Here is a 27,689-nt window from a genome sequence, read left to right on the forward strand (position 1 = left end):
CAGCGCGCCCCGCGCGCGGGGTGCGCCCGGCCTCCTCCCCCTTTGCCCTGCGGCGCGCCGACAAACGTTCCGCGCACACGCAGCGCGGCCGGTGGAGGCGCTTCCCCTCGGGAGAAGGCGGCGGCCGCGGGGGTCGGGGAGGCGGGAGGGGCGGGGGGTGGGGGGGGTCGGGAGGAGAGGAAATCCTCGGGGAGGTTCCTCCCCGAAGGGCGGCAGCCTGGCAGGGCCCGAGAGCTGCCCGCGGTGGGGAGGGGATAGCGGGGCGGACCCGGAGGACATGGAGGGCGAGGAGGCCCCGTCATGGCGGGGTCCCGGCGGGGCCGTGCGGGAGCTCTGCCGCTCCTTCGGCCACTACAACCGGCACCTGGCGCGGCTGCAGCACAACCTGCGAGAGACCAAGAGGTTCTTCCGCGACGTCAAGTTCTCCCAGGGACATCCCTTCGCCTCGGCGCCTGCCGGTGACGGCCCCCGCTCCGCCTGGGATGGGGATGGGGGTCCCGGGGACGGCGGTGAGAGAGGGGCGGGGGCGGGCGGGGCCGGGGCTGTGAGGGTGAGGGGTCTCTGGGGGTAAAGGGGAAACCTCTGCGGGTGAGGGGTCTCTGGGGGGCCTGTGAGGGGTCTCTGGGGGGCTTGTGAGGGTTGCGGTGCGGAGGGAAGTGTCCGGCTTGGGGGGGGCTGTCATGGGGGTTACAGGGCTGGGGGTGCCTGGAGGGTGGGAGAGGCTTTGTGGGGCGAAGGGAGATGGGAAGGGGGTGATTTAGGATGGGGATGAGGAAAATATTTTTCTCCCAGAGAGTGCTGGGCGCTGCCCAGGCTCCCCAGGGCATGGGCACGGCCGCAGAGCTCCAGGAGCGTTTGGACACCGCTCCAGGGATGCCCAGGGTGGGATTTTGGGGGGGAATCTGGGCAGGGCCAGGAGCTGGAGCCACGATCCCTGTGGGTCCTTTCCATGGATTTATGACGGGGACCCTCTCCCCCTGAGCCCCACGCGCAGCTCCAGCCCCGCAGGGAGGGGAGGGGGCGTTCAGGAGAGGCCGCAGCTGGAAGGGGGTGGCACGAGGGGCTGGAATTCCCTGCGTGTCCCGGAGTTCCGTGGCAAGTGCGGCCTCATTCGGGGGCTCTCTGCTCCTCTGCTGCTGTTGACAGGCAGAGCTGCGGGTGGCACGGGCAGGACTTGGTGTTTCCATGAGACTGTCTCGTGAGAGGGGCTCAGTGTGACGTGGAACGTCCATAAAGGTCTTCTTCATTCATCCCCAAAAGGCTCCAGACTCATCTCTCGTGGCCACTTGTCCAGGGTTCTTGTCCAGGGTTCTTGTCCAGGATTCTTGTCCAGGGTTCTTGTCCAGGGTTCTTGGACCTGCTCCTCTTGCGCTCCAGATCCTGGTTTCACGTTCCAAGTGTTGAGTTTTTTCTGTCTGTGCATAAAACCAGATTGGTTTTGGGCTGATTTGGGGTTCATTTTCCCCTCGTGGTGCTGTGGAGTTGTGGCTGGAAAGGTTTTGGGAATGCCTGGGGATTTTGGGAAGTGGCTGCTGCCCCTCTCAGCAGGCTGGGTGGGGAAGGAGATTTTGGGAAGGGGCAGAGCCAGGTGACCGTGTGGTGTTTGGAATTTGGGATTGTTCTGCCTGGAGGAGAGGGGGATTTGGGGTGACCTGAAGGAGCTGATGAGAAAAGATGGAATATTTCCAAGGGATGCAGTGCCAGCACACAGGGAATGGCTTCCCACTGCCAGAGGGCAGGGAGAGATGGGATTTTGGGAATAAATCCTTCCCTGGGAGGGTGGGGATGGGCTGGGATGGAATTCCCAGGGGAGCTGTGGCTGCTCCATCCCTGGAAGTGGCCAAGGATGGGTTGGACAGTGGATAAAGTGAATAAAATGGATAAAATGGGTAAAATTGCACCCTGGGATAGTGAGAGCTGTCCCTGCCCGTGGGATTGGGTGATCCCTTCCAACCCGACCCATTCCAGGGTTCCCTGGGCTGCTTTGGATGGGATTTTGGGAATAAATCCTTCCCTGGAAATCCGTGGCTGCCCCATCCTTTGGAGTCCCTGAGGTCAAGTTGGATAGTGGATAAAAAATGGATTAAAATGGAAAAAAATAGATAAAAGAAAATAAAATATAGATAAAATTGCAGCTGAAATCTGGATAAAAATGTGATAAAATGCAATCTGGGATAGTGGGAGGTGTCCCTGCCCATAGGATTGGATGATCCTTTCCAACCCAACCCATTCCAGGATTCCCTGGGCTGGTTTCAATGGAATATTGGGAATAAATCCTCCCCTGGGAGGGGCTGGGATGGAATTCCCAGGGAATCTGTGGCTGCCCCATCCCTGGGAGCCCCCAAAGCCAGGCTGGACGTGGCTGGGATCAAACCAGGATTGTGGAAATCCTCATTTTTTTTTTCCCCTGGGGAGGTTTTCAAGTGTCAGGAAGTTTAAAGAGCGCAATTTCCCGTGATTTTTCCCCAAAATCTGCCCTTCAGGTGGTACCAGAGCAGAGGAATTTCATCCAAGGACTTGAGCAGGGTCGGTTTTGTGCAGCACAGAGGGAGCTGGGCAGTGGGGTGGGGTGGAGAGGGGGAAAATAAACCTGGAAAATAAACGTGGATGTCTCGGAAACCAAACCAACGTGCAGGGTTTGCTTCTGGGGCACCTGCAGGATGGATTGGGACAGCACAGGGAGGGAAATTCCCTTTGGATCAGCTTCCAAACACAGCCAGGGCTGAGTATCTGCTGAGTATCTGCTGAGTAGGAGCACCTGAACCCCTCAGGGGAGCTCAAGGAGCCAAGAAATCCTTTTATTTCCCACTTTCCCTGCTTGGAGGGTGACACAACACCCGTCACTCCGAGGCTTTGCTACTCCGAGGTTACTCCCAGGTTACTCCTGGTAGCAGAGCTGAGCTGGATCCAGGGGCAGCCACTGTTTGTGAGGGAAGGGAAAGTTGTGTTTGCTCTGCCTGCCTTTTCCCAGGGAGTCAGCAAAATCCTGGCTCTTCCCCAGAGCTCCCTCTCCTCGCTCCAGCCAGGCTGGGGAATTTGGGGATCCTTTAATTCCAGCCCAAAAATCCCCCCCAAAAAAATCACTGGGGCACAGCAGTGGAATTATTAAAGGATTGTTAATTGGACTGTTAATAATTCCTTACCTGGAATTATTGAAGGATTATTTGTATGGATGTACAAATAGAATCCTGGGATGGTGTTCCAGGAACTGCCTTTTGGGAATTTGGGAATGTTTTCCTCCAATCCTGAGGCTTTTGGGTTCTTGGGGGAGCTTTAAAAACAAAACCTGAGTTAGGAGTTTGCAGCATAAAATAAGTAAAGATATGAAAAAAAAAAAAAAATCAATTTGTTTTCTGCTCGTTGGGGTTGTTTTCTTTGTGTCTGTAATGATTGGAACAATCTGACCTGGAAACCCGAGGGTTTGGAGGTTTCTTTTGCCTTATTTTGGGAAGTTTTTGAGGAAATCCCCAGAATTTTGGGCCGCAACTGGGACTTCCCTTAATGGTGTGTGCTGGGGCTCAGCTTCCATAAATAAATGTATTTTTTTAGGGAGTTATCCAGAGGGTTTGGAGGTGTTTTTGTGCTGATCTCTGCTGGCTGAGGGGTTTATCCTGTTCAAATGTGAGCTCTGCTGATATCAATGTGATCCCCTAAGGATTAGGGCTCCTTTTGGGGGTAAAAAGTTGGGTTTAAGAGCAGTGGAAAGGTGATTTGGGTGGGATTTGTGGAATAACTCCTCAGGCTGATGAAAAGATTTCCCAAGGAGCTTCAGAGGATGGAATTTGGCTCTGCAGCCTTTGGAGCTGCTGAAATCAGAATTAATTGGATGTTTTTCCTCCTGGAATCAACACCTCTGTGCTGATATGGAACTAAAAGTGGGTTTATTTAGAATTCCAGACTGGTTTGGGTTGGAAAGGACCTTAAACCCCATCCAGTCTCACACGTTCCAGGTTGCTCCAAGTTGGTTTTGGACACCTCAGTTGATACAAATGTGTTGAGATTAAATCTCGTGGTGGTCAAAGCCTGCTGGAAGTCACAACCAGCAGCTCAGAAATGGTCGGAATCCTTGGAAAAACCCTCAAGACTGGCAAAAAACACGTCTGGAAAATGGAATAAAGGCGAGCAAGACCATCAAAGTGCAGGAAAAGGGATCAGTCAATGCTTGGAGCTTCCATGGATTCCACAAATCCCAGCTGAGGTTGTTCTGCTGAGCTTTGAGTGGATTTGGAGAGGAGTCCTGCTGAGAGCCGCCCTTGTTCCGTGGACAGGCCTCCTTTCATCCCAGGAATTCATGGGACGTGTGCCCCGGGGCTGCCCCGTGCCTTGGGGTGTTGGTCACATGGCCCGAGCTGGGACGGAGCTGGGATGGAGCTCCAGCTCCTGGCACAACCTTGGAATGTGGCTGCATCCCGCTGGGAAGTTCCGATCCTGCTTTTTGTTGGGTCCCTTCCACCCTGGATCCGTGTCCGTGCTGATCACGGGGTGTGGAAGCACAGGAAAAGTGTTTTAACCACAAATCCTGGAGAAATGTTGGATTTGGGAGGACCTTGGGAAAGATGTTTTAACCTCAGATCCTGGAGAAAAGGTGGATGTGGTGTTAGGAGGAGTTCTGATCCTGCTTTTTGTTGGGTCCCTTCCACCCTGGATCCGTGTCCGTGCTGATCACGGGGTGTGGAAACATGGGAAAGGTGTTTCAACCACAAATCCTGGAGAAAAGATGGATGTGGGAGGACCTTGGGGAAGGTGTTTTAACCTCGGATCCTGGAGAAAAGATGGATGCAGCAGGACGTTAGAAGTTCTGATCCCACTTTTTGTTGAGTCTCTTCCACCCTGGATCCGTGTCCGTGCTGATCACGGGGTGTGGAAGCACAGGAAAGGTGTTTTAACCACAAATCCTGAAGAAATGTTGGATGTGGGAGGACCTTAGGAAAGGCATTTTAACCACGGATCCTGGAGAAAAGATGGATTTGGGAGGACCTTAGGAAAAGTTCTGATCCTGCTTTTTGCTGGGTCCCTCACAGCCTGGATCCGTGTCCGTGCTGATCACAGGAATCACAGGGAAGGTGTTTTAATCCTAAATCCTGGAAAAAAGATGGATTTGGAGGACCTTGGGAAAGGTGTTTTTAACCCTGGATCCTGGAAAAGAGATGGATTTGGGAGGACCTTGGGAAAGGTGTTTTAACCTCAGATCCTGGAGGAAAGATGGATGTAGCAGGACTTTGGAGCAGTTTCCCAGTAGCCAAAGGAGCTCCAAGAAGGAATTCCCTGGAAAGGGAATTTTCACCTGGATAAGGGGAATGGCCTCGAGCTGAAGGAGGGAAGGTTTAGATGGGATATAGGAGGAAATTCCTCTCTGTGAGGGTGGGGAGGGGCTGGGATGGAATTCCCAGAGAATCCATGGCTGCTCCATCCCTGGGAGTGTCCAAAGCCAGGACTGAAGATGTCCCTGAATGGCAGAGGAACGGGATGAGCTTTAAGATCCACCCCAAACCATCTCAGGATTCTCCATCCATATAAACAATCCTTCAATAATTTCATTTAAGCTGCTGTATCCCTGTGATTTTTCGGAGATATTTTTGCTGGACTTGAGGATCCACCAATTCCAAGCCTGCCTGGAACGAGGAGAAGAAGGAGAGGGAGCTCTGCTGCCTCTTTTGCCTTCAGAAACCTCAGCAGAGAAAAGGCTCTGCCTCTGCAGCCCTGCCTGAATTGCTTTTTTCATGCTCCAGATCCTGAATCCCAGGAGAAGCTCCAAGGAATGTCCCCAGATCAAAGCCATGCGACAGATGAAGGCTCAAATGTGCAATTTGTGGGATTTTCCCAGATCTTTATCTTTTGTGAGCTCCTGGTCAGCTTCCAGCCCTCTGGTCACTTGATGTGGCTCTTGAAAGGCTTGTTTGGGAAACAATCCCAAAAAATCGCACTTCAAGGAGAAATTCCTCCCTTAAGCCAATCCCAAACTCGGTGTTTGGGATTCTGTGAAGCAGAGGTGCAGTGCTGGGCCACAAAGAGGGTTTTTCCTTAGTTTTGGGGTGGAAAAACTCCTCCAAAATCCTATTTCCAGCTGGAACACTTGAGGGGAAGGCAAACCTTGGGCAGGGTTTTAAAGAAGCTTTAAACCAGTCTAAGACTACACAAAATGCTCCAAATTTGGCTGATTTTAATTAAACTGCAGTGATTAAGCTGTCAGAGTGAGGAGAGGGATGTGTTGTAGGATCTCTTTCATGGGGTTTGGAGCGTGAGGAGGATCCTGGTGAAGGGGAGGATCTCGTTTTCCTGACAATTTGGGCTGCCAGAACATGACTCATGAAAAAAAAAAAAAAAAAAAAAAAAGAATTTTAACAGCAATTTTTAACAGCATTTTTGACCCTGTAAAATCCCTTCCAGTATCACAGCAATCATGGTGCTTTGTACCTCTCAAATTGGGCATTTTTTAGGGACTGGTGGCTCCATTTCCCATTTAATTTCATTCCTGGGCCGTGTGCCCTGGAATTTTGGTGTTCCTGCAGCGCAGCAGGTGAGGGATTTGTTTGTGTCCGTGGTTTTGGGGCTGCCAGAGCCGTTCTGCTGCGGTGCACGAGGGTAACGCTGAATTTAGCTCTCGCCAAAGCGGGATTTAGGACTTTTTAAAAAACAAAACAGGAGCTAAACTCCGCCCTGAGCCTGAATTAGCACAGCCAGGTGATGTTTGTGGGGTGTGGGGGAGGTTTGTGTGCTCTGAGTGACGTTTGTAGGGTCTGAGGGCCATTTGTGAGCTGTGAGGGAAGTTTGTAGGTTGTGAGGGCCGTTTGTGGGGTCTGAGCAATGTTTGTAGGGTATGAGGGAGGTTTGTGGGGTTTGAGGGCCATTTGGGGGGTGAGGTCCATTTGTGGGGTCTGAGTGACGTTTGTGGGGTTTGAGTGACGTTTGTAGGGTCTGAGGGCCATTTGTGAGCTGTGAGGGAGGTTTGTAGGTTGTGAGGGCCGTTTGTGGGCTCTGAGCAATGTTTGTAGGGTGTGAGGGAAGTTTGTGTGCTCTGAGGGAGGTTTGTGGGGTCTGAGGGCCGTTTGTGGGGTCTGAGCAATGTTTGTAGGCTGTGAGGGAGGTTTGTGTGCTCTGAAGGAGGTTTGTGGGGTCTGAGGGTGGTTTGTGGGGTCTGAGGGTGGTTTGTGGGGTCTGAGGGTGGTTTGTAGGGTCTGAGCAATGTTTGTAGGGTGTGAGGAAGGTTAGTGGGCTCTGAGTGACGTTTGTGGGGTTTGAGTGACGTTTGTGGGGTCTGAGGGCCATTTGTAAGGTGTGAGGGAAGTTTGTAGGTTGTGTGGGCCGTCTGTGGGGTCTGAGCAATGTTTGTAGGGTATGAGGGAGGTTTGTGGGGTTTGAGGGCCATTTGTGGGGTGTGAGGGAGGTTTGTGTGCTCTGAGTGACGTTTGTAGGGTCTGAGGGCAATTTGTGGGGTCTGAGGGCCATTTGTGAGCTGTGAGGGAGGTTTGTAGGTTGTGAGGGCCGTTTGTGGGCTCTGAGCAATGTTTGTAGGGTGTGAGGGAGGTTTGTGGGCTCTGAAGGAGGTTTGTGAGGTCTGAGGGCCATTTGTGGGGTGTAGGGGAGGTTTGTGGGGTGAGGGTCGTTTGTGGGCTCTGAGGGCAGCTTGTGGGGTCTGAGCAATGTTTGTAGGGTGTGAAGAAGGTGTGTGGGCTCTGAGGGAGGTGTGTGGGGTTTGAGGGTCATTTGTGGGGTGTGAGGAAGGTTTGTGTGCTCTGAGTGATGTTTGTAGGGTGTGAGGGCCATTTGTGGGGTGTGAAGGAGGTTTGTGGGCTCTGAGGGAGGTTTGTGGGGTTTGAGGGTATTTGTGGGGTCTGAGGGAGGTCTGTGTGCTCTGAGCGATGTTTGTAGGGTCTGAGGGAGGTCTGTGTGCTCTGAGCGATGTTTGTAGGGTCTGAGGGAGGTTTGTAGGCTCTGAGGGAACTTTGTGGGCTCTCAGGCTGTTCCAGAACCTTCTGGCTGCAGCAAATTGCCTTCCCTGGGGCTCATCCCTTCCCAAGCTGCTGCCATTCTGCGATCCTACAGCAACAACAAATCCCTTTCCTGCCGCCACCCTGGCACGGCCCCGTGCGTTGGCACAGCAGGAGCTGCCCTGGGCGTCCCCCGGGGCCGTGGGGCTGCCATGTCCCGTTTTTAGGGACAGCCCCTGAGCCCTGTCCCCGTTGCAGGCCACAGCCCGGTGTCGTTCCCGCGGCACGAGGAGGAGCAGCTGCAGCGCTCGGTGAGCTGGCGGCCGTGCCTGCTGATCCTGGGCCAGAACTGCCGCGCCAAGGGCCGCCTGCTCAACACGCTGCTGGGCCAGGAGCTGCTGCCCGTGCCCGGGGCTGCCACTGCCACCAAGGAGCTGCTTTCCACCCCTGGGGCTGCCACTGCCACCGAGGAGCTGCTGCCCAGGACTGCCACTGCTACCAAGGAGCTGCTGCCCACCCCTGGAGCTGGCACGGGCACCCAGGAGCTGCTGCCTGCACCTGGGGCTGCCACTGCCACCGAGGAACTGCTGCCCACCCCTGGGGCTCCCACCGCGGCGCTGCTGCCTGGGGCTGGCACCAAGGAGCTGCTGCCCACCCCCGGGGCTGGCACTGGCACTGAAGAGCTGCTTTCCACCGCTGGCACTGAAGAGCTGCTTTCCACCGCTGGGACTGTCACTGAGAAGCTGCTGCCCACCCCCGGGGCTGGCACGGGCACCGAGGAGCGCTGCCGGCGCCGCCGGGTGCGCTTCACGCACGGGGCGCGGCCGCGGCTGAGCCTGGCGCTGCCCGGGCAGTACGAGCTGGTGCAGGCGCTGGTGGCACACAGCGGGCACTGGGACACCATCCCCGAGCAGGACCTGCAGGTGCCCGGGGACGCCGAGGATCCCGCGCAGAGGGTGGCAGAGCTGGAGGTGGTGCTGCCCTGCGCGCTGCTCAAGGTGAGGGTGGCACCGTGCCTGGCACTGCCACGGTGCACGGGGAGCTTGGGGTGGCACTGCCACTGTCCTGGTCCATGGGGAGCTTGGGGTGGCACTGCCACTGTCCCTGGTCTGTGCGGAGCTTGGGGTGGCACTGCCACTGTCCTGGTCCATAGGGAGCTTGGGGTGGCACTGCCACTGTCCCTGGTCCGTGGGGAGCTTGGGGTGGCACTGCCACAGCCCTGTTCAATGAATTCCTGTGCTGGCTCTTTCCTGGGACACTTGTCCTAAGTTTTGTCTTAAAACTCCAAGGATTTGGTCCAAAATAAGGAATTTGGAGTTAAGGATCAGCCTTGCAGGTGAGACTCCAGATCTGCTTTGAGGAATTCCAGTTTTTTTGGTGCGTGAACGAATCCCAGGGCATTTTCCCAGAAAAAAAAAACCTCTCCAAAACAAACCTCCTCCTTTTTTATTTTCCCCAGGAAGTGGACATCGTGGTGGCTCCGTGCCGGGGCTTCCAGTCAGCTGAGGCCACCCTGGCCGAGTTTGTGAACCAGGTGCTGCCCGTTGTCACCTTTGCCATCAGCGAGCCCCAGCTGTCCCCATCGGACCAGGCAGAACTTCGGGAAATCAAAGAAAAATTCTCCCTCCCCATCTTCTTCCTCCGAATCCCCGAGGCCGGCAGCGAGCTGAGCTCCCCCAAAAACCCCACCAAGGCCAAATCCCCGCTGCACCTCCAGCTGCTGGATCTGGAATACCTGAGCCCCTCCAGCCCCTGCGGCTGCGGCGTTCCCGGCTCTTCCATGCTGGTGGAGCAGCTGGAGAAGCTGCGGCTGCTGAGCTCCTTCTCCAGGCAGGTGCTGCAGCAGCACCTGGTGGAGGCGGCCACGAGGCTGAGCGAGGTTCACGGGCGCTGCCTCAACATCTTCATCAACCAGGCCTTCGACATGCAGCGGGACCTGCAGATCACGCCCAAGCGGCTGGAGTACACGCGCAGGAAGGAGAACGAGCTCTACGAGTCGCTGATGGGCATCGCCAACCGCAAGCAGGAGGAGATGAAGGAGATGATCGTGGACACCCTGGGGAATATGAAGGAGGAGCTGCTGGAGGATGCTGCCAGTATGGAGTTCCGAGGTGGGAGCCAGCTGGAGGGTTTGGGGTGGGTAGGGGTGAGGGAGTCGGTAAGAAATGCAAAATCGGCGCAGGAGTTGGGTGGGATTCCAACCTGCAATTCCTGGATGGTCACGGAGCCCTAAATGCAGATCAGAATCAGGGATCGGGCAAATCCTGGCCACAGTAATTCCATTAATTCAGGGAGACTCCAACCTGCAATTCCTGGATGGTCACAGAACCCCAAACAGGAATCAAAATCAGGAATCAGGTAAATCCTGGCCACAGTAATTCCATTAATTCAGGGAGACTCCAATCTGCAATTCCTGGATGGTCACGGAGCCCTAAACGCAAATCAGAATCGGGGATTGGGCAAATCCACAGTAATTCATGGATTCCAACCTGCAATTCCTGGATGGTCACGGAGCACCAAACACAGATGAAAATCAGGGATGAAGCAGATCATGACCACAGTAATTCATGGATTCATTGGGATTCCAACCTGCAATTCCTGAATGGTCACAGAACCCCAAACATGAATCAAAATCAGGGATCAGGCAAATCCTGACCATGATAATTCCAGGAATTCAGTGGGATTCCAACCTGCAGTTCCTGGATGGTCACAGAACCCCAAATATGAATCAAAATCTGGGATTGAGCAGATCATGAGCACAATAATTAATGGATTCCAACCTGCAATTCCTGGATGGTCACGGAGCCCTAAACACAAATCAGAATCAGGGATCAGGCAAAACCTGACCATGGTAATTCCAGGAATTCAGTGAGGTTCCAGCCTGCAATTCCCGAATGATCCCGGAACCCCAAACATTAATCAAAATCAGGGATCAGGCAGATCCTGGTCATGATAATTCATGGATTCAGTGAGGCTCCACCCTGCAATTCCCAGATGGTCCCAGAACCCTGAACATGAATCAAAATCAGGGATCAGGCAAATCCTGACCACAGTAATTCCAGGAATTCAGTGAGACTCCAACCTGCAATTCCTGGATGGTCACGGAGCCCTAAATGAAAATCAGAATCAGGGATCAGGCAAATCCTGACCACAGTAATTCCAGGAATTCAGTGAGACTCCAACCTGCAACTCCTGGATGGTCCCAGAACCCCAAACACAGATGAAAATCAGGGATCAGGCAATACCCATTTTTTAGCATGATCTGCTGGATGAAGTGATAATAATCTAGGATAAAATAATTGTGGCTGTAATGGTCATAATCTTGGATAAAATCATTTATAATCTTGGATAAAATCATAATGATAATCTTGAATAAAATGGTTGTAATTGTAGATGAAATCATTAGTAATCTTGGATAAAATAATGGTGATAATATTGGATAAAATAATAGTAATCTTGGATAAAATGATCATTATAATCTTGGATAAAATTATCATAAATCTTGGATAAAATAATAATACTGGATAAAATAATAATTAATAATCTTGGATAAAATGATCATAATTTTGTCAATAATAATAATAATGCAATTCTGGCATCATTGGGAAGAGCATTATTTTAAAACAACGTTAGGAGCAGTTTGTGCTCCTCAGAGTGTCGCTCTTGGACACGAAATGGGCACACAGAAGCTTGGGAAGTTCAAAAGAGAAAAAGAGCCAGTTTTATTCAAACATTTGGTATTTAAAGAATTCCAAAGGTGACCGTGGATTGGAGGATGGAATTACCACCTCTCCAACCACACTGGCCCAAAGATCAATCAATCATTTCTCTCCACCCACAGAGAAATATGGAAACAATTCTATTTATACGTGAAATTGTGTGGGAGCTCTGACTCTCAAATATGTAAACATCATCAGAAGGCTAAAGAGGTTTCATGAGAACTTTAAAACTTCCAAAACCACTATAAAAGAAAACTGAACACTTTGAAAAATCGGGGCAACATCAGAGCATCCCTCAGGATGATTTTCCCTCCCTTTTCCTGCAGACATCATCATTCCCGAGAGCGGCGAGCCCGTCAGCTCCAAGGACATCAAGCGCTGCATCCAGCAGATCCAGGAGCTGATCATCTCCAGGCTGAACCAGGCCGTGGCCAACAAACTGATCAGCTCCGTGGATTACCTGCGCGAGAGCTTCGTGGGGACCCTGGAGCGCTGCCTCAAGAGCCTGGAGGAGTCCTGGGAGGGCTCCGTGCACCCGCCCCGGGGGCTGGAGAAACCCCGCGAGGGCTCCGGCCACATCACCAGCAACTATCTCAAACAGGTCTGCAACGGGGCTGCAGTGGGACCAAACGGGTGGGAAAGGGCCAAATTATGGCTAGAAAAACACGGGAGATAACGTTAAATCGCTATGGAATAACCCATTTATGGCCATGAAACACACGGGAGATAATGCAGTAAATCAATTAGCTCCTAATCTGTATAAATAATCCATTTATGGCCATGAAACCCACACGAGGTAACACAGTGAATCAATTAGCTCCTAAATCTGTATGAAAGAATCCAATTATCTCATGTGAGATAATACAGTAAATCAGTTATCTCCCAAATCTGTATAAATAATCAATTTATGGCCATGAAACACACATGAGGTAACACAATAAATCAATAAGCTCCTAAATCTGTATAAAATAATCAATTTATGGCCATGAAACACACGGGAGATAATGCAGTAAATCAATTAGCTCCTAAATCTGTATAAATAATCAAATTATGGCCATGAAACACACATCAGGTAACGCAGTAAATCAATTAGCTCCTAAATCTGTATAAATAATCCATTTATGGCCATGAAACACACGGGAGATAATGCAGTAAATCAATTAGCTCCTAAATCTGTATAAATAATCCATTTATGGCCATGAAACACACATGAGGTAACACAGCAAATCCATTAGCTCCTAAATCTGTATAAATAATCAAATTATGGCCATGAAACACGTGTGAGGTAACACAGTGAATCAATTAGCTCCTAAATCTGTATGAAAGAATCAAACTATCCCATGTGAGATAATACAGTAAATCAGTTATCTCCCAAATCTGTATAAATAATCAATTTATGGCCATGAAACACATGGGAGATAATGCAGTAAATCAATTAGCTCCTAAATCTGTATAAATAATCAATTTATGGCCATGAAACACACGGGAGATAATGCAGTAAATCAATTAGCTCCTAAATCTGTATAAATAATCAATTTATGGCCATGAAACACACGGGAGATAATGCAGTAAATCAATTAGCTCCTAGATCTGTATAAAATAATCAAATTACAGCATAAAACCACACATGAGATAACACAATAAATCAATGGAAAATAACACAGTAAATCAATTAGCTCCTAAATCTGTATAAATAATCAATTTATGGCCATGAAACACATGGGAGATAATGCAGTAAATCAATTAGCTCCTAAATCTGTATGAAAGAATCAAACTATCCCATGTGAGATAATACAGTAAATCAGTTATCTCCCAAATCTGTATAAATAATCGATTTATGGCCATGAAACACACCTGAGGTAACACATTAAATCAATTAGCTCCTAAATCTGTATAAAATAATCAAATTACAGCATAAAACCACACATGAGATAACACAATAAATCAATGGAAAATAACACAGTAAATCAATTAGCTCCTAAATTTTTATGAAATAATCAATTTATGGCCATAAAATACACATGAAACAACACAATAAATCAATTTGCTCCTAAAACTGTATAACCAGCCTAGAACCGCCCATAAAATAATACCATAAATCAATTATTTCCTAAACCTGTATAAAATAATCAAATTACAGCATAAAACACTCATGAAATAACACAATAAATCAATGTGAAACAACACAATAACTCAATTATCTCATAAACTTTTACAAAATAATCAAATTATGACCTAGAACCACCCATGAAACAACACAATAAATCAATTTGCTCCTAAACCTGTATAAAATAATCAAATGAAAGCCTGAAAACACCCATGCAACAACACAATAAATCAATTAACCGTGTGATTTATGGACTATCCCAATTTTTTCCATTTTCACAGGCTCTGGCAAAGCTCCTGGCTGGCAGAATTCCCATTTTTCCCTCTTTTCCCTGCTTTTCCAGATCCTGAACGCAGCCTATCATGTGGAGGTCACTTTCCACTCGGGCTCCACGGTGACCAGGATGCTGTGGGAACAGATCAAACAGGTATGGACGCTTGGAAAAGGGAATTTTGGAGCAAAGAATCCTCTAAATTCACTCTGGGAGTTTATTCCTGGAGATTTCCATGCCTGGAAGTGCCCCAGGATGGAGTTGGAGCAACCTGGGCTGGTGGAATGGGATAAAATTTAAAATCCTTTCCAGTCCAAGCCATTCTGGGAATTCCAGGATTCTCATCCAGAGGGGATTGATCACGATATTGATGGGGAAATCAGGGAGAGCTGTTCCCAAATGGGTGAAATTTCCAGGGAAGCAGCTTTTTCCTGGGCCAAGGTGTGGAAATTCCAGGTGTTGGAATCAGCACTTCCTGTAATTAGTGGGTAATTAAATTGCTCTGCCTCGCCCTTCGTTAGAAACCACGGAATTGCAGAGTGGATCCCTGTCCCAGGAAGGGAGGAGGAGGAGGAATGTGGAGTTTGTTCCCCTCTGAGCTGGGATTAGTTGAGGAAAAGTCTTGTTCTTGCTCATCCATCCGAGGAGGGAATGAAGTTCCAGCTCAGAGCAGGAATTTCAGGAAGGAATTTAGGCTGGATTAGGAAAAGGTTTTTGACTAAAAGAGTGATAAAGTGCCCGGGGAAGTGGTGGAGTCACCATTCCTGGATGTGTTTAAAAAAAAAAGATCAGATGTGGTGCCTTGGATTTGGGATTGATTTTTGGGATTTGTGCCATGGATTGGGGCTGAGTGCAGGGATTGGTGCCTTGGATTTGGGACTGATTTCTGGGATTTGTGCCATGGATTGGGGCTGATTGCAGGGATTGGTGCCTTGGATTTGGGGTTGATTTTTGGGATTGGTGCCTTGGATTGGGGCTGATTGTAGGGATTGGTGCCTTGGATTTGGGGCTGATTTTTGGGATTTGTGCTTTGGGTTCGGGGCTGATTTTGGGGTTTGGGGGCTGATTGCAGGGATTTGTGCCTTGGATTTAGGGTTTATTCCAGGAATTGGTGCCTTGAATTGGGGCTGATTTTTGGGATTGGTGCCTTGGATTGGGGTTGTTTGCAGGGATTTGTGCCTTGAATTGGGGCTGATTTTTGGGATTGGTGCCTTGGGTTCAGAGCTGATTTTTGGGATTTAGTTGAGAGGTTGGGGCTGGGCTGATCTCAAAGGTCTCTCCCAACCTGGCGATTCTCTGATTCCGGGATTTTCCCAGATAATCCAGCGGATCACGTGGGTCAGCCCCCCGGCCATCACCAGCGACTGGAAGAGGAAGGTGGCCCAGGATGCCATCGAGAGCCTCAGCGCCTCCAAACTGGCCAAGAGCATCTGCAGCCAGTTCCGCACGCGCCTCAACAGCTCCCACGAGGCCTTCGCCGCCTCCCTGCGCCAGGTCAGGGGGAAAAAACTGCCCAGCAGCTCAGGGCTGGGGCTGGGAAGTGGAGTTTTAACTGTAAAAACACCAAAAAACTGCCCAGCAGCTCAGGGTTGGGGCTGGGAAGTGGAGTTTTAACTCTAAAATCACCAAAAAACTGCCCAGCAGCTCAGGGTTGGGGCTGGGAAGTGGAGTTTTAACTGTAAAAAACACCAAAAAACTGCCCAGCAGCTCAGGGTTAGGGCTGGGAAGTGGAGTTTTAACTGTAAAAACACCAAAATCTGCCCAGCAGCTCAGGGTTAGGGCTGGGAAGTGGAATTTTAAGTGTAAAATCACCAAAAAAAACTGCCCAGCAGCTCAGGGTTGGGGCTGGGAAGTGGAGTTTTAACTGTAAAAACACCAAAAACTGCCCAGGAGTTTGGGGCAGGGTCTGGGAAGTTGAATTTTAACTGTAAAAACACCAAATAACTCTCCAGCAGCTCGGGGAATCGATATATCTAGATATCTAGATATCTAGATATAGATATATCTAGATATAGATATATGTAAATCTATATATATCTAAATCTATATGTACCTCTAAATCTATATGTATATCTAAGCATATATCTCTAAATCTATATATATAAAAATATATATCTAAATCTATATGTATCTCTAAATATGTATATATCTAAATCTATATCTCTAAATCCATATGTATCTCTAAGTATATACATCTCTAAATCTCTATATATCTAAATATCTACATATCTAAATCTATTCATCTAAATCTATCTCTAAATCTATATGTATATCTAATTATATATCTCTAAATCTATGTGTATAAGTATATATCTCTAAATCTATATATAAATATCTATATATCTAAATCTATACATCTAAATCTGTATGTATCTCTAAATCGATACGTATATCTAAGTATGCATCTCTAAATCTCTATATCTAAATATCTATATATCTAAATCCATATGCATCCCTACATCTGTCTATCTCTCTCTAAATCCACCTCTCCCTAAGTCTGTGTGTATCTCTAAGTCTCTCCGTGCACGTCCCTAAACCTCTGTGTGTGTGTAAATCCACGGAGCCGCCTGTGTGCCGGTGCGGGCGGTGTTTGGTGTTTGGTGCGGGCGGCGTTTGGTGTTTGGTGCGGGCGGTGTTTGGTGTTTGGTGCGGGCGGAGTTTGGTGTTTGGTGCGGGCGGTGTTTGGTGTTTGGTGCGGGCGGCGTTTGGTGTTTGGTGTGGGTGGTGTTTGGTGTTTGGTGCGGGCGGTGTTTGGTGTTTGGTGCGGGCGGTGTTTGGTGTTTGGTGCGGGCGGTGTTTGGTGCGGGCGGTGTTTGTTTGGTGCGGGTGGCGTTTGGTGTTTGGTGCGGGCGGTGTTTGGTGCGGGCGGTGTTTGGTGTTTGGTGCGGGCGGTGTTTGGTGTGGGCGGTGTTTGGTGTTTGGTGCGGGCAGTGTTTGGTGTGGGCGGTGTTTGGTGTTTGGTGCGGGTGGTGTTTGGTGTTTGGTGCGGGCGGTGTTTGGTGCGGGCGGTGTTTGGTGTTTGGTGCGGGCGGTGTTTGGTGCGGGCGGTGTTTGGTGTTTGGTGCGGGCGGTGTTTGGTGCGGGTGGTGTTTGGTGTTTGGTGCGGGTGGTGTTTGGTGTTTGGTGCGGGCGGTGTTTGGTGCGGGTGGTGTTTGGTGTTTGGTGCGGGCGGTGTTTGGTGCGGGTGGTGTTTGGTGTTTGGTGCGGGTGGTGTTTGGTGTTTGGTGCGGGTGGTGTTTGGTGTTTGGTGCGGGCGGTGTTTGGTGTTTGGTGCGGGCGGTGTTTGGTGCGGGTGGTGTTTGGTGTTTGGTGCGGGTGGTGTTTGGTGTTTGGTGCGGGCGGCGTTTGGTGCGGGCGGTGTTTGGTGCGGGCGGTGTTTGTTTGGTGCGGGCGGTGTTTGGTGTTTGGTGCGGGCGGTGTTTGGTGTTTGGTGCGGGCGGTGTTTGCGGGCGGTGTTTGGTGCGGGCGGCGTTTGGTGCGGGCGGTGTTTGCGGGCTGTGCTCCCGCGAGCCGCGCTCGCTGATTTCCGGATTGATTTCCCGTGTGGCCCCGCAGCTGGAGGACGGCCACTCGGGCCGGCTCGAGAGGACCGAGGACCTGTGGCTGCGCGTGAGGAAGGAGCACGCGCCGCGGCTGGCCCGGCTCTCGCTGGAGAGCAGATCCCTGCAGGACGTGCTGCTGCACGGTGAGACTCCTGCTGGGAGGGGATCCTGGTGGGAGGGGATCCTGCTGGGAATGGGATCCTGCTGGGAACGGGATCCTGGTGGGAGTGGGATTCTGCTGGGAATGGGATCCTGCTGGGAATGGGATCCTGCTGGGAATGGGATTCTGCTGGGAGGGGATCCTGCTGGGAGCGGGATCCTGCTGGGAATTGGATCCTGCTGGGAGCGGGATCCTGCTGGGAATGGGATCCTGCTGGGAATGGGATCCTGCTGGGAACGGGATCCTGCTGGGAATGGGATCCTGCTGGGGAGGGGATCCTGCTGGGGAGGGGATCCTGCTGGGAATGGGATCCTGCTGGGAATGGGATCCTAATGGCATCCTGCTGGGAATGGGGATCCTGATGGGAATGGGATCCTGAGGGGATCCTGCTGGGAATGGGGATCCTGATGGGAATGGGATCATACCGGGAATGGGATCCTGCCGGGAGTGGATCCTGCTGAGAGTGATTCCTGGTGGGATCAACTCCTGCCGGGAATGGGATCCTTCTAGGAGGGGGATCCTGCTGGGAGAGGGATCCTGCTGGGAGTGATTCCTACTGGGAGCGGGATCATGCTGGGAATGCTTCCTGCTGAGAGTGGGTTCCTGCTGGAAGTGGGTTCCTGCCAGGAGCCCCCTCCTCCCCAGCAGTGGTGGGGGGAAGGAATTTGGATTTTCACGGCATTTTCCAGAAAATCCAGTTTGGATTTTCATTCCATTTTCCACCTAGGTTTCAACGGGCACCTCCCAACTACCTCACAGCTGGGAATGTACAGGAGGGAAAAACATGGATTGGGGCTGATTGCAGGGATTTGTGCCTTGGATTTAGGGCTGATTATTGGGATTGGTGCCTTGGATTTGGGGCTGATTGCAGGGATTAGGGTCTGATTGCAGGGATTTGTGCCTTGGATTGAGGCTGATTGCAGGGATTGGTGCCTTAGAATGGGGCTATTTTTTGGGATTTGTCACCTTGGATTAGGGCTGATTGCAGGGACTCGGGCTGGTTTTTGTGGCATGGATTGGGGGCTGTTTTTGGGGATTGGTGCCTTGGATTGGGGCTGATTCCAGGGATTTGTGCCTTGGATTGGGGCTGTTTTTTGGAATTTGTGCCTTGGATTGAGGGCTGATTCCAGGGATTTGTGCCTGGAATTTGTGCCTTGGATTGGGGCTGTTTTTTTGGGATTTGTGCCTTGGATTGGGGCTGTTTCTTGGGATTTGTGCCTTGGACTGGGGCTGTTTTTGGGATTTTTGCCTGGGATTGGGGCTGGTTTTGGGATTTGTACCTTGGATTGGGGGCTGTTTTTGGGATTTGTGCCTGGGATTGGGGCTGATTGCAGGGATTGGTGCCTGGGATTTGTGCCTGGGATTGGGGCTGATTGCAGGGATTGGTGCCTGGGATTTGTGCCTGGGATTGGGGCTGATTGCAGGGATTGGTGCCTGGGATTTGTGCCTGGGATTGGGGCTGTTTTTGGGTTTTGTGCCTTGGATTGGGGCTGTTTTTGGGATTTGTGCCTGGGATTTGTGCCTTGGATTGGGGCTGTTTTTGGGATGTGTGCCTGGGACTGCGGGCTGATTCCAGGGATTTGTGCCTTGGACTGGGGCTGTTTTTGGGATTTGTGCCTTGGATTGGGGCTGTTTTTGGGATGTGTGCCTGGGACTGGGGGCTGATTTTTGGGGTTTGTGCCTTGCAGGGAAGCCCAAGCTGGGCAGGGAGCTGGGCCGAGGCCAGTACGGGGTGGTGTACCTGTGTGACAGCTGGGGGGGACACTTCCCCTGCGCCCTCAAATCCGTCGTCCCTCCGGATGAGAAGCACTGGAACGACCTGGCACTGGAATTTCACTACATGAGGTTTGTATCCTGAGTGCTTTCCCCGTTCCACAGGGATCTGACTGATTTCCCAGGGTTATTCAGGCTGGAAGAGCCCCCAGCCTGTGGCTGATGTCCCCTTTGTCACCCCTCAGAGTGCCACGCCCAGGTTTGCTGCAGGAATCTGGGATTGGAGCTCCTGGAATGCTCAGCCAGGGATGCTCCTTCCTGCCTTAATCAATTCCCTTTCTCTGCTGCCTGTGCTGTCCAAATTCAGAGGAAATTCGACTTTACAGACCATAATAAGCAGCAATTCTCCTCCCCTGATTCCTGGTGGTCAATCCTCTCTCTTTTCCCACTCCTTGTCCTGCCTGAATTCCCAAAAAAGCCAAGGATGGCTCTGCAGTGCAGAGAGCAGCTGGTTTGCAGTAAACAGCTGCAGGCACAGCCAGCTGAAAGAAGAATGGGTTTTTTTGTGACTCTAACTTTTAAAAAGGCTTTTTTCTTTTGAGTTTAATTGGCTCAGACAGCTGAGGGTTGTGCTGCTCTGAGCCGTGCTGGGAATTTTTGCTAAATCTGCAGCTCTGGGGCTTCTTCCCTTGGCCTGGGCTGGAGACTGGGGACAAAAATGACCCAAATTTTCTGTGCTGAATCTGCTCCACGTCCCTGCAGGGACCCAGGGGCCAAAAATGACCCCAGTTTTTTATGCTGAATCTGCTTCAGGTCCCTTCAGGGATTCCCTTGGCCTGGGCTGGAGAACAGGGCCAAAAATGACCCAAATTTTCTGTGCTGAATGTTCTGCAGAGATTCTGGGGCTTGTTCCCTTGGCCTGGGCTGGAGGATGGGATAAAAATGACCCAAATTTTTTGTGCTGAATCTGCTCCAGGTCCCTGCAAGGACTTGGGGCAAAAATGATCCCAATTTTTTGTGCTGAACCTTCTGCAGGTCCCTGCAGGGACTCTGGGGCTTCTTCCGTTGGCCTGGAGGATGGGATAAAAATTACCCAAATTTTCTGTGCTGAGCCTTCTGCAAATATTTTGGGGCTTCTTCCCTTGGCCTGGGCTGGAGTTCAGGATAAAAATGACCCCAGTTTTGTGTGCTGACCCCTCTGCAGGTCCCTGCAGTCCCACGAGAGGCTGGTGCACCTGCATGGCTCCGTTATTGATTATGGCTATGGAGGAGGCTCCAGCATTGCTGTGCTGCTGATCATGGAGAGGCTGCACAGGGACCTCTACACGGGGCTGAAGGTGCCAAATTCTCTTATTCAATATTTATTTTATTTTTATTTTATCCCTGGAAGTGCCAGGACAGAGATTGGAGCAACCTGGTTTAGTGGGAAGTATCCCCCTGCCCATGGGATGAGTTTTAATCTCCTTTCCAACCCAAAACTGATTCTCTAATTTAAAAAAAAAATCACCATTAATCCATAAAACAAAGCTGGAATTTCTCAATTTTGGTAAAGAAGAGCAGGCCAAAGTAACTTTTAGGCATAAAATCCATGTTTTTCCCTCAGACTGAACCTGGTTTAGTGGGAAGTGTCCTCCTACCCATGGGATGAGTTTTGATCTCTCTTCCAACCCAAACCTGTGAGTCCCTAATTAAAAAAAATCACCATTAATCTGCAAAACAAAGCTGGAATTGTTCAATTTTCAGTGTTCTGGTAAAGAAGAGCAGGCCAAAGTAACTTTTAGGAATAAAATCTGAGTTTTTCCCTCAGACTGAACCTGGTTTAGTGGGAAGTGTCCTCCTACCCATGGGATGAGTTCTGATCTCCCTTCCAACCCAAACCTGTGAGTCCCTAATTAAAAAAAAATCACCATTAATCTGCAAAACAAAGCTGGAATTGTTCAATTTTCAGTGTTCTGGTAAAGAAGAGCAGGCCAAAGTAACTTTTAGGAATAAAATCCATGTTTTTCCCTCAGACTAAACCTGGTTTAGTGGGAAATGTCCCCCTTCCCATGGGATGAGTTTTCCCCTCCCTTCCAACCCAAAACTGACTCTCTAATTAAGAATTCCCCACTAATCTGTAAAACAAAGCTGAAATGACTCAATTTTAGTAAAGAAGAGCAGGCTAAAGTAACTTTCAGGACTAAAATCCATGTTTTTCCCCTCAGGCTGGGCTGGAATTGGAGCCACGGTTGCAGATTGCGTTGGATGTGGTGGAAGGGATCCGGTACCTGCACAGCCAGGGCTTGGTGCACAGGGATATCAAACTCAAAAACGTCCTGGTAAGGAAAATCCCTGCCTCTGCCTCATCCCAGAGCCTTTTTTGTGAGGAAAAAAAAAGAAGCTTTAAGTGAGGGAATAAATTTCTCCACATATTTTAAGCTGTGCTGGTGTCAGCCACAGGGAGGTTTTGCTGCCTCCTTTCCTGGCTGCAAGTCTGGGGCAAAGGGAGCAGGAGCCCCTCACAGGTGAGGCACCAATTAATGCTGGCTTTATGTACAAAATCACAGATTTTGACTGGGACACTGTCATTGCAGCAGGCTGGGTAATGATTGGAATTGATTGACTCCATGGTTCACAGAATAATAATCAATAATAATCTTTATTAAAACACCCATTGCTTTTTTAGAGACAGTTATGATACAGGTGGACCTTGTTGGGCCTCCAGACCAAACACCATCACCACTGGCTAATGAAGAAACCAGCCTTTGGTAAACAAATCTCCACAAGACATTCCACATGTGCACAAGAGGTGCAGCAAGGAGATAAGAATTGTTTCTGGTTCTTTTCTCTGATCTTCTCACAGCCTTTTTTTCCCAGGAAAATGCCTGGGAAAGTTGTGTGTTTCTCTCTGTGACCAGAGAGCTGCTGCCCAGAGCACATCTCGAGCTGTGCATTTCCCAGATCAGTCTCATTTCATGGTTAGGACAATGTAATAATTAATATTTATTTCCCAGATCAGTCTTATTTCATGGTTATGACAATGTAATAATTAACAACTGTTTATTTCCCAGATCAGTCTCATTACATTGGTTATGAAAATGTAATAATTAATATCTGTTTATTTCCCAGATAAGTCTCATTTCATGGTTATGAAAATGTAATAATTAACAATTGTTTATTTCCCAGATCAGTCTCATTTCATGGTTAGGACAATGTAATAATTAATATCTGTTTATTTCCCAGATAAGTCTCATTTCATGATTAGGACAATGTAATAATTAATACCTATTTATTTCCAGCATCAGTCTCATTACATTGGTTATGACAATGTAATCATTAATACCTGTTTATTTCCAGCATCAGTCTCATTTCATGGTTAGGACAATGTAATAATGAATATCTGTTTATTTCCCAGATCAGTCTCATTTCATGGTTAGGACAGTGGGAAGATGCCAGCAGCTCACATCCTCAGCAGCAGACACAGAACTCAGAGTTACAACTCACTTTAAAAGTTTTTTGGGAAAGTTGTGTTTCTTTCAGAGAGCTGCTGCCACAGAACACATCTCGAGCTGTTTATTTCCCAGCATTTTTGGGAATAGAGGGGATTTTTTTAAATAGCTTCTCTCAGAAAAAAAAATTATTAAATTTTTTTTTTTTTTTTTTGTAAAACCAGCACAATAGCAAAAATCAATATTTTTATGGGAGAAATGAAGTTCTCACCTGCCTGCCTGTGGCTTTTTCCCCAGCTGGACAAAAAGAATCGGGCCAAAATCACGGATTTGGGGTTCTGCAAACCCGAGGCGATGATGTCTGGCAGCATCGTGGGCACCCCCATCCACATGGCTCCCGAGCTCTTCACAGGTAGGATCCCCCTGAATCCACTGCTCTGCCTGGAATTCTGAACACAATTCCTTGGAATTCGTCTCTCAGCTGCTCCTGAGACCATTCCAAGCCCAGGAATTTCCCTGCTTTCCATGCATGCTCTGGATTTTTCCTGTGTTTTAAGTGCCACTCCTGACAGAGGATAATGGGGTTGGATCAGCTCTGCTGAGGTGATTAACGCCCTTGCAATTAGAAGGGTAAATTATCATTAGGGGGAAGCTGGAAATCCTTGGCTTTCACAGGGAAATACTCCAGGAAGGATTCCCTGGAAGGAGTTTCCAAGCTGTTACTACCTTGGAGTGAGTTTGGATTCGCTGGGAATTCTGGCAGCTGCCCTGAGGGTTTTTCCTGAGTTTTGGAAGCACTGGGAAGTTCCAATCCCACTTTTCCCAACACTTTTGGTCTGTCAGAGCTGTCCTGCTTGGATAAGGTTGGGATGGAATGGAAGCAACTCTGTTGGTGTGGATTTAGGGGATTTCTGGGATATTTCTGGGGCTGTTTGCCTCGGACAGAGCTGAGCCTTACAGCTGTTGGTGTTTAAAATACACCTGAGCTCAGTTTGGGAATTCCTGGTACAGCTTAAATTTATAAATCCTGGGAACTGGAAAAGCCTAACCTTGATCCCAGCTCCTGCTGCCTTCCTGGGTTTCACACAGGTTTTGCCTCCCTGCTATGGGATTGAGGTTTAAATTTGGGGAAGTGGAAGCCTGGAATCACCTCTCAGCCTGCCCAGCTCCCAGTGATTTTTTTCCCTGCTGATCCCACGTGGTTTTTTCCCAGGGAAATACGACAATTCCGTGGATGTTTATGCCTTTGGGATCCTGTTCTGGTACCTCTGCTCGGGCCACGTGAAGTTACCCGAGGCTTTTGAGAGGTGTGCGAGCAAAGATCACCTGTGGAACAACGTCAGGAGAGGTACCTGGGCTCAGCTCTGAAACACCTGAGCTGCTGGGAAAATCCAGATTTATTCTGCCACGGGATGGGATATCCCTTCCAACCCAACCCATTCCAGGGTTCCCTGGGCTGCTTTGGTGGGATATTGGGAATAAATCCTTCCCTGGGAGGGGCTGGGATGGAATTCCCAGAGGATCTGTGGCTGCTCCATCCTTAGCAGTGTCCCAGGCTCCAGCCTGGGGATTGGGGAAGGTGTCCCTGCCCATGGAATGGGATGAGGTCAAGGTCCCTTCCAACCCAGCCCTGTGTTCCAGTCCACGATTCCATGGATTTGGCCACCCTCTGGAAGTGCCCCCCAGTGCCCTCAGCGATTCCTTGGCAGCATTGCTGGAATGTGGCCCTTTCCCAGGAGCTCCAACCCCCACCCACCCCCTCCACCTGCTTTCCTTGGATGTGAGCAGGGCTTTCCCTGGAAATTCCTGGTGATCCTGTGGTGCCACCTGCTTTCCCTGGAAAACCCTGGCATTCCTGGTGATCCCACTGTGCCACCCACCCCCTCCACCTGCTTTCCCTGGATGTGAGCAGGGCTTTCCCTAGAAATTCCTGGTGATCCCGCTGTGCCACCCACCCCCTCCACCTGTTTTCCCTGGATGTAAGCAGGGCTTTCCCTAGAAATTCCTGGAAATTCCTGGTGATCCCACTGTGCCACCCACCCCCTCCACTTGCTTTCCTTGGATATGAGCAGGGCTTTCCCTGGAAATTCCTGGTGATCCCACTGTGCCACCCACCCCCTCCACCTGCTTTCCCTGGATGTGAGCAGGGCTTTCCCTAGAAATTCTTGGTGATCCAGCTGTGCCACCCACCCCCTCCACCTGCTTTCCTTGGATATGAGCAGGGCTTTCCCTGGAAATTGCTGGCATTCCTGGTGATCCCGCTGTGTTTCCAGGGGTGCGTCCGGAGCGGCTCCCGGTGTTTGACGAGGAATGCTGGCAGCTGATGGAAGCCTGCTGGGACGGGGACTCCTCCCAGCGGCCTCTCCTGGGAATCGTGCAGCCCATGCTCCAGGGAATCATGGACAGGCTCTGCCGGGCCGGCTCCGAGCATCCCAGCAAAGGCCTGGATGACTCCACCTGAGCGGGAATTGCGGCGGGATTTTGGGAATTCCAGCCCCGCCTCTGCCGTGGAGCTGCGAGCCAGCCCCGAGGGGGGACAGGGAGGAGCTCCGAGGGGTGGCAGCTCCATCCCAATCCCACCCTGTTATCCTATGGAATTGTGTGGGACAGGGGGTGGCAGCTCCATCCCAATCCCACCCCGCTATCCTATGGAATTGTGTGGGACAGGGGGTGGCAGCTCCATCCCAATCCCACCCTGTTATCCTATGGAATTGTGTGGGACAGGGGGTGGCAGCTCCATCCCAATCCCACCCTGTTATCCTATGGAATTGTGTGGGACAGGGAGGGGTGACAGCTCAATCCCACCCTGTTATCCCTATGGAATTGTTTGGGACAGGGGGAGGCCAGCTCCATCCCAATCCCACCCTGTTATCCCTATGGAATTGTGTGGGACAGGGGGTGGCAGCTCCATCCCAATCCCACCCTGTTATCCTATGGAATTGTGTGGGACAGGGAGGGGCTCAGGGGGTGGCAGCTCCATCCCAATCCCACCCCGTTATCCCTATGGAATTGTGTGGGACAGAGAGGGGCTCAGAGGGTGGCAGCTCCATCCCAATCCCACCCTGTTATCCTATGGAATTGTGTGGGACAGGGGGTGGCAGCTCCATCCCAATCCCACCCCGTTATCCTATGGAATTGTGTGGGACAGGGGGTGGCAGCTCCATCCCAATCCCACCCCGTTATCCTATGGAATTGTGTGGGACAGGGAGGGGTGACAGCTCAATCCCACCCTGTTATCCCTATGGAATTGTTTGGGACAGGGGGGAGACAGCTCCATCCCAATCCCACCCTGTTATCCTATGGAATTGTGTGGGACAAGGAGGGGCTCAGGGGGTGACAGCTCAATCCCACCCCGTTATCCTATGGAATTGTGTGGGACAGGGGGTGGCAGCTCCATCCCAATCCCACCCCGTTATCCCTACGGAATTGCGTGGCCGAGGGATGGAAAACCCAAACCCTTCGGACTCACGGGAGGGGCTTTGCCAATCCCAAGCCTTGGGAGGGATCTGTGGGATGGGAAAATCCCTTCCCAAAGCCCCGGGGGAACGATCCCGCTCCTCCCTCTGCCGCTGGCAGCAATTCCAGAGCACTCGGAGAGGAAGGAAGAGGCACCAAACTTTAGGATGAGGAAGTGTTGGGAAGCTCCAAGGAGCTGGAAATGTTTACATGGACAGGAGCAAAGCTTCCGTGTTTTTCTACGGGGACTTGGAAAACCCCACCTGGATAAGCTATTGATCCCTAATCCCACCTTTTCCTCCTCCTTTTTTCCTTCTCTTTTGCTTCCTTCAATTTCCTGGAATGGCTGGAGAAACCTTCCCTTGCTCCCACACCGCATTCCTCAGAGGTTCTGCTTTGCAGCAGCACAAAAAGTCCTTAAAAATATTGATTTATCCCATGGGGGGAAAGTGCCAAAATTCCTTTGAAATCAGGATTTGGGGCTTGGAATTCATGGGATTGTCGTGGCAGTTTTAAATTGGGCTGAGCGTGCACAGGAATGTTTTAAAAAAAAAGAGGATTTGATTTTCCAGCTTTTTTTTTTGTTTGTTTTTTCCAAATTGGATGGGAAGAAAGATCCTTCCTTCTTCCCCTCACTTTCACTCCAGGGCTGGAATTTGGTTGGAAAGAATTAAAAAAAAAAAAAAATAATGGGGATAGAGAAGAGGGGGATCCTGGGCAAGGTCGTCTTTCCCAAATTCCTGGAAATCCCAGTTTGCTTCCTGCATTTTTGGGGTGGAATTGGGCTGGTCTGGAGCAGGAAACGCCCCTTGGTGGCTCCATGAGGAACTGAGGAGTTGGGAATTCTCCCTGGAATTCCCAGGGAAGGTGGAATTCCTTGGCTGAAATTCCAGCTGCCCGTGGCCGAGGATGGGTTTAGTGGGAATCTTTTCCTTTCTTTGTGCAATAAAATGGATTCAGGAGCTTTTTATGGAGGAAAAATGAAAAAAAAAAAAAAAAAAAAAAAAAAAAAAAAAAAAAAAAAAGGCTTTTTTTTGTTCCTTCCTTGCACCCGTGGGGGATGGGCTGGAATTCCTGGTGGGATGGGGACAGATCCAACCTCTCCTGCCATTCCAGAGTGGGATTTATGGATCCAATCCTTGTTCTGCCATTCCAGAGTGGTTTTTATGGATCCAATCCTTGTTCTGCCATTCCAGAGTGGATTTTTTATGGATCCAATCCTTGTTCTGCCATTCCAGAGTGGGTTTTATGGATCCAATCCCTGTTTTGGCATTCCCAGAATGGATTTGGATGGATCCATCCTCTCCTGGCATTCCCAGAGTGGGTTTTTTATGGATCCAATCCTTGTTCTGCCATTCCAGAGTG

The 27,689-nt window shown here is 50.2% G+C and overlaps 1 protein-coding gene across 3 annotated transcripts; it reads left to right on the plus strand.

Moving 5' to 3' along the window:
* The first annotated feature begins 193 nt into the window (after positions 1-193).
* On the plus strand, positions 194-27,321 carry DSTYK (dual serine/threonine and tyrosine protein kinase). 3 transcript variants are annotated; one of them, XM_053998116.1, is made up of 15 exons: positions 197-509; positions 8,187-8,926; positions 9,388-10,039; positions 11,974-12,248; positions 14,098-14,181; positions 15,343-15,519; positions 17,581-17,710; positions 19,416-19,572; positions 20,645-20,777; positions 21,645-21,758; positions 23,166-23,280; positions 24,082-24,216; positions 25,142-25,655; positions 25,711-26,079; positions 26,136-27,321. In XM_053998116.1, exons 1-13 carry the CDS (start codon positions 278-280, stop codon positions 25,327-25,329), a joined length of 3,132 nt encoding a protein of 1,043 aa, XP_053854091.1. In that variant the 5' UTR covers positions 197-277; the 3' UTR covers positions 25,330-25,655; positions 25,711-26,079; positions 26,136-27,321. The 3 variants fall into 3 exon arrangements, with proteins under 3 accessions (XP_053854092.1, XP_053854091.1, XP_053854090.1); XM_053998115.1 differs by having other exon boundaries at positions 25,711-27,321; XM_053998117.1 differs by lacking the exons at positions 20,645-20,777; positions 25,142-25,655; positions 25,711-26,079; positions 26,136-27,321 and having other exon boundaries at positions 194-509; positions 24,082-24,168.
* The last annotated feature ends 368 nt before the right edge of the window (positions 27,322-27,689 follow it).

This window comes from Vidua macroura, chromosome 24, assembly GCF_024509145.1.
Source record: "Vidua macroura isolate BioBank_ID:100142 chromosome 24, ASM2450914v1, whole genome shotgun sequence".
Classification (NCBI taxonomy): Eukaryota; Metazoa; Chordata; class Aves; order Passeriformes; family Viduidae; genus Vidua; species Vidua macroura.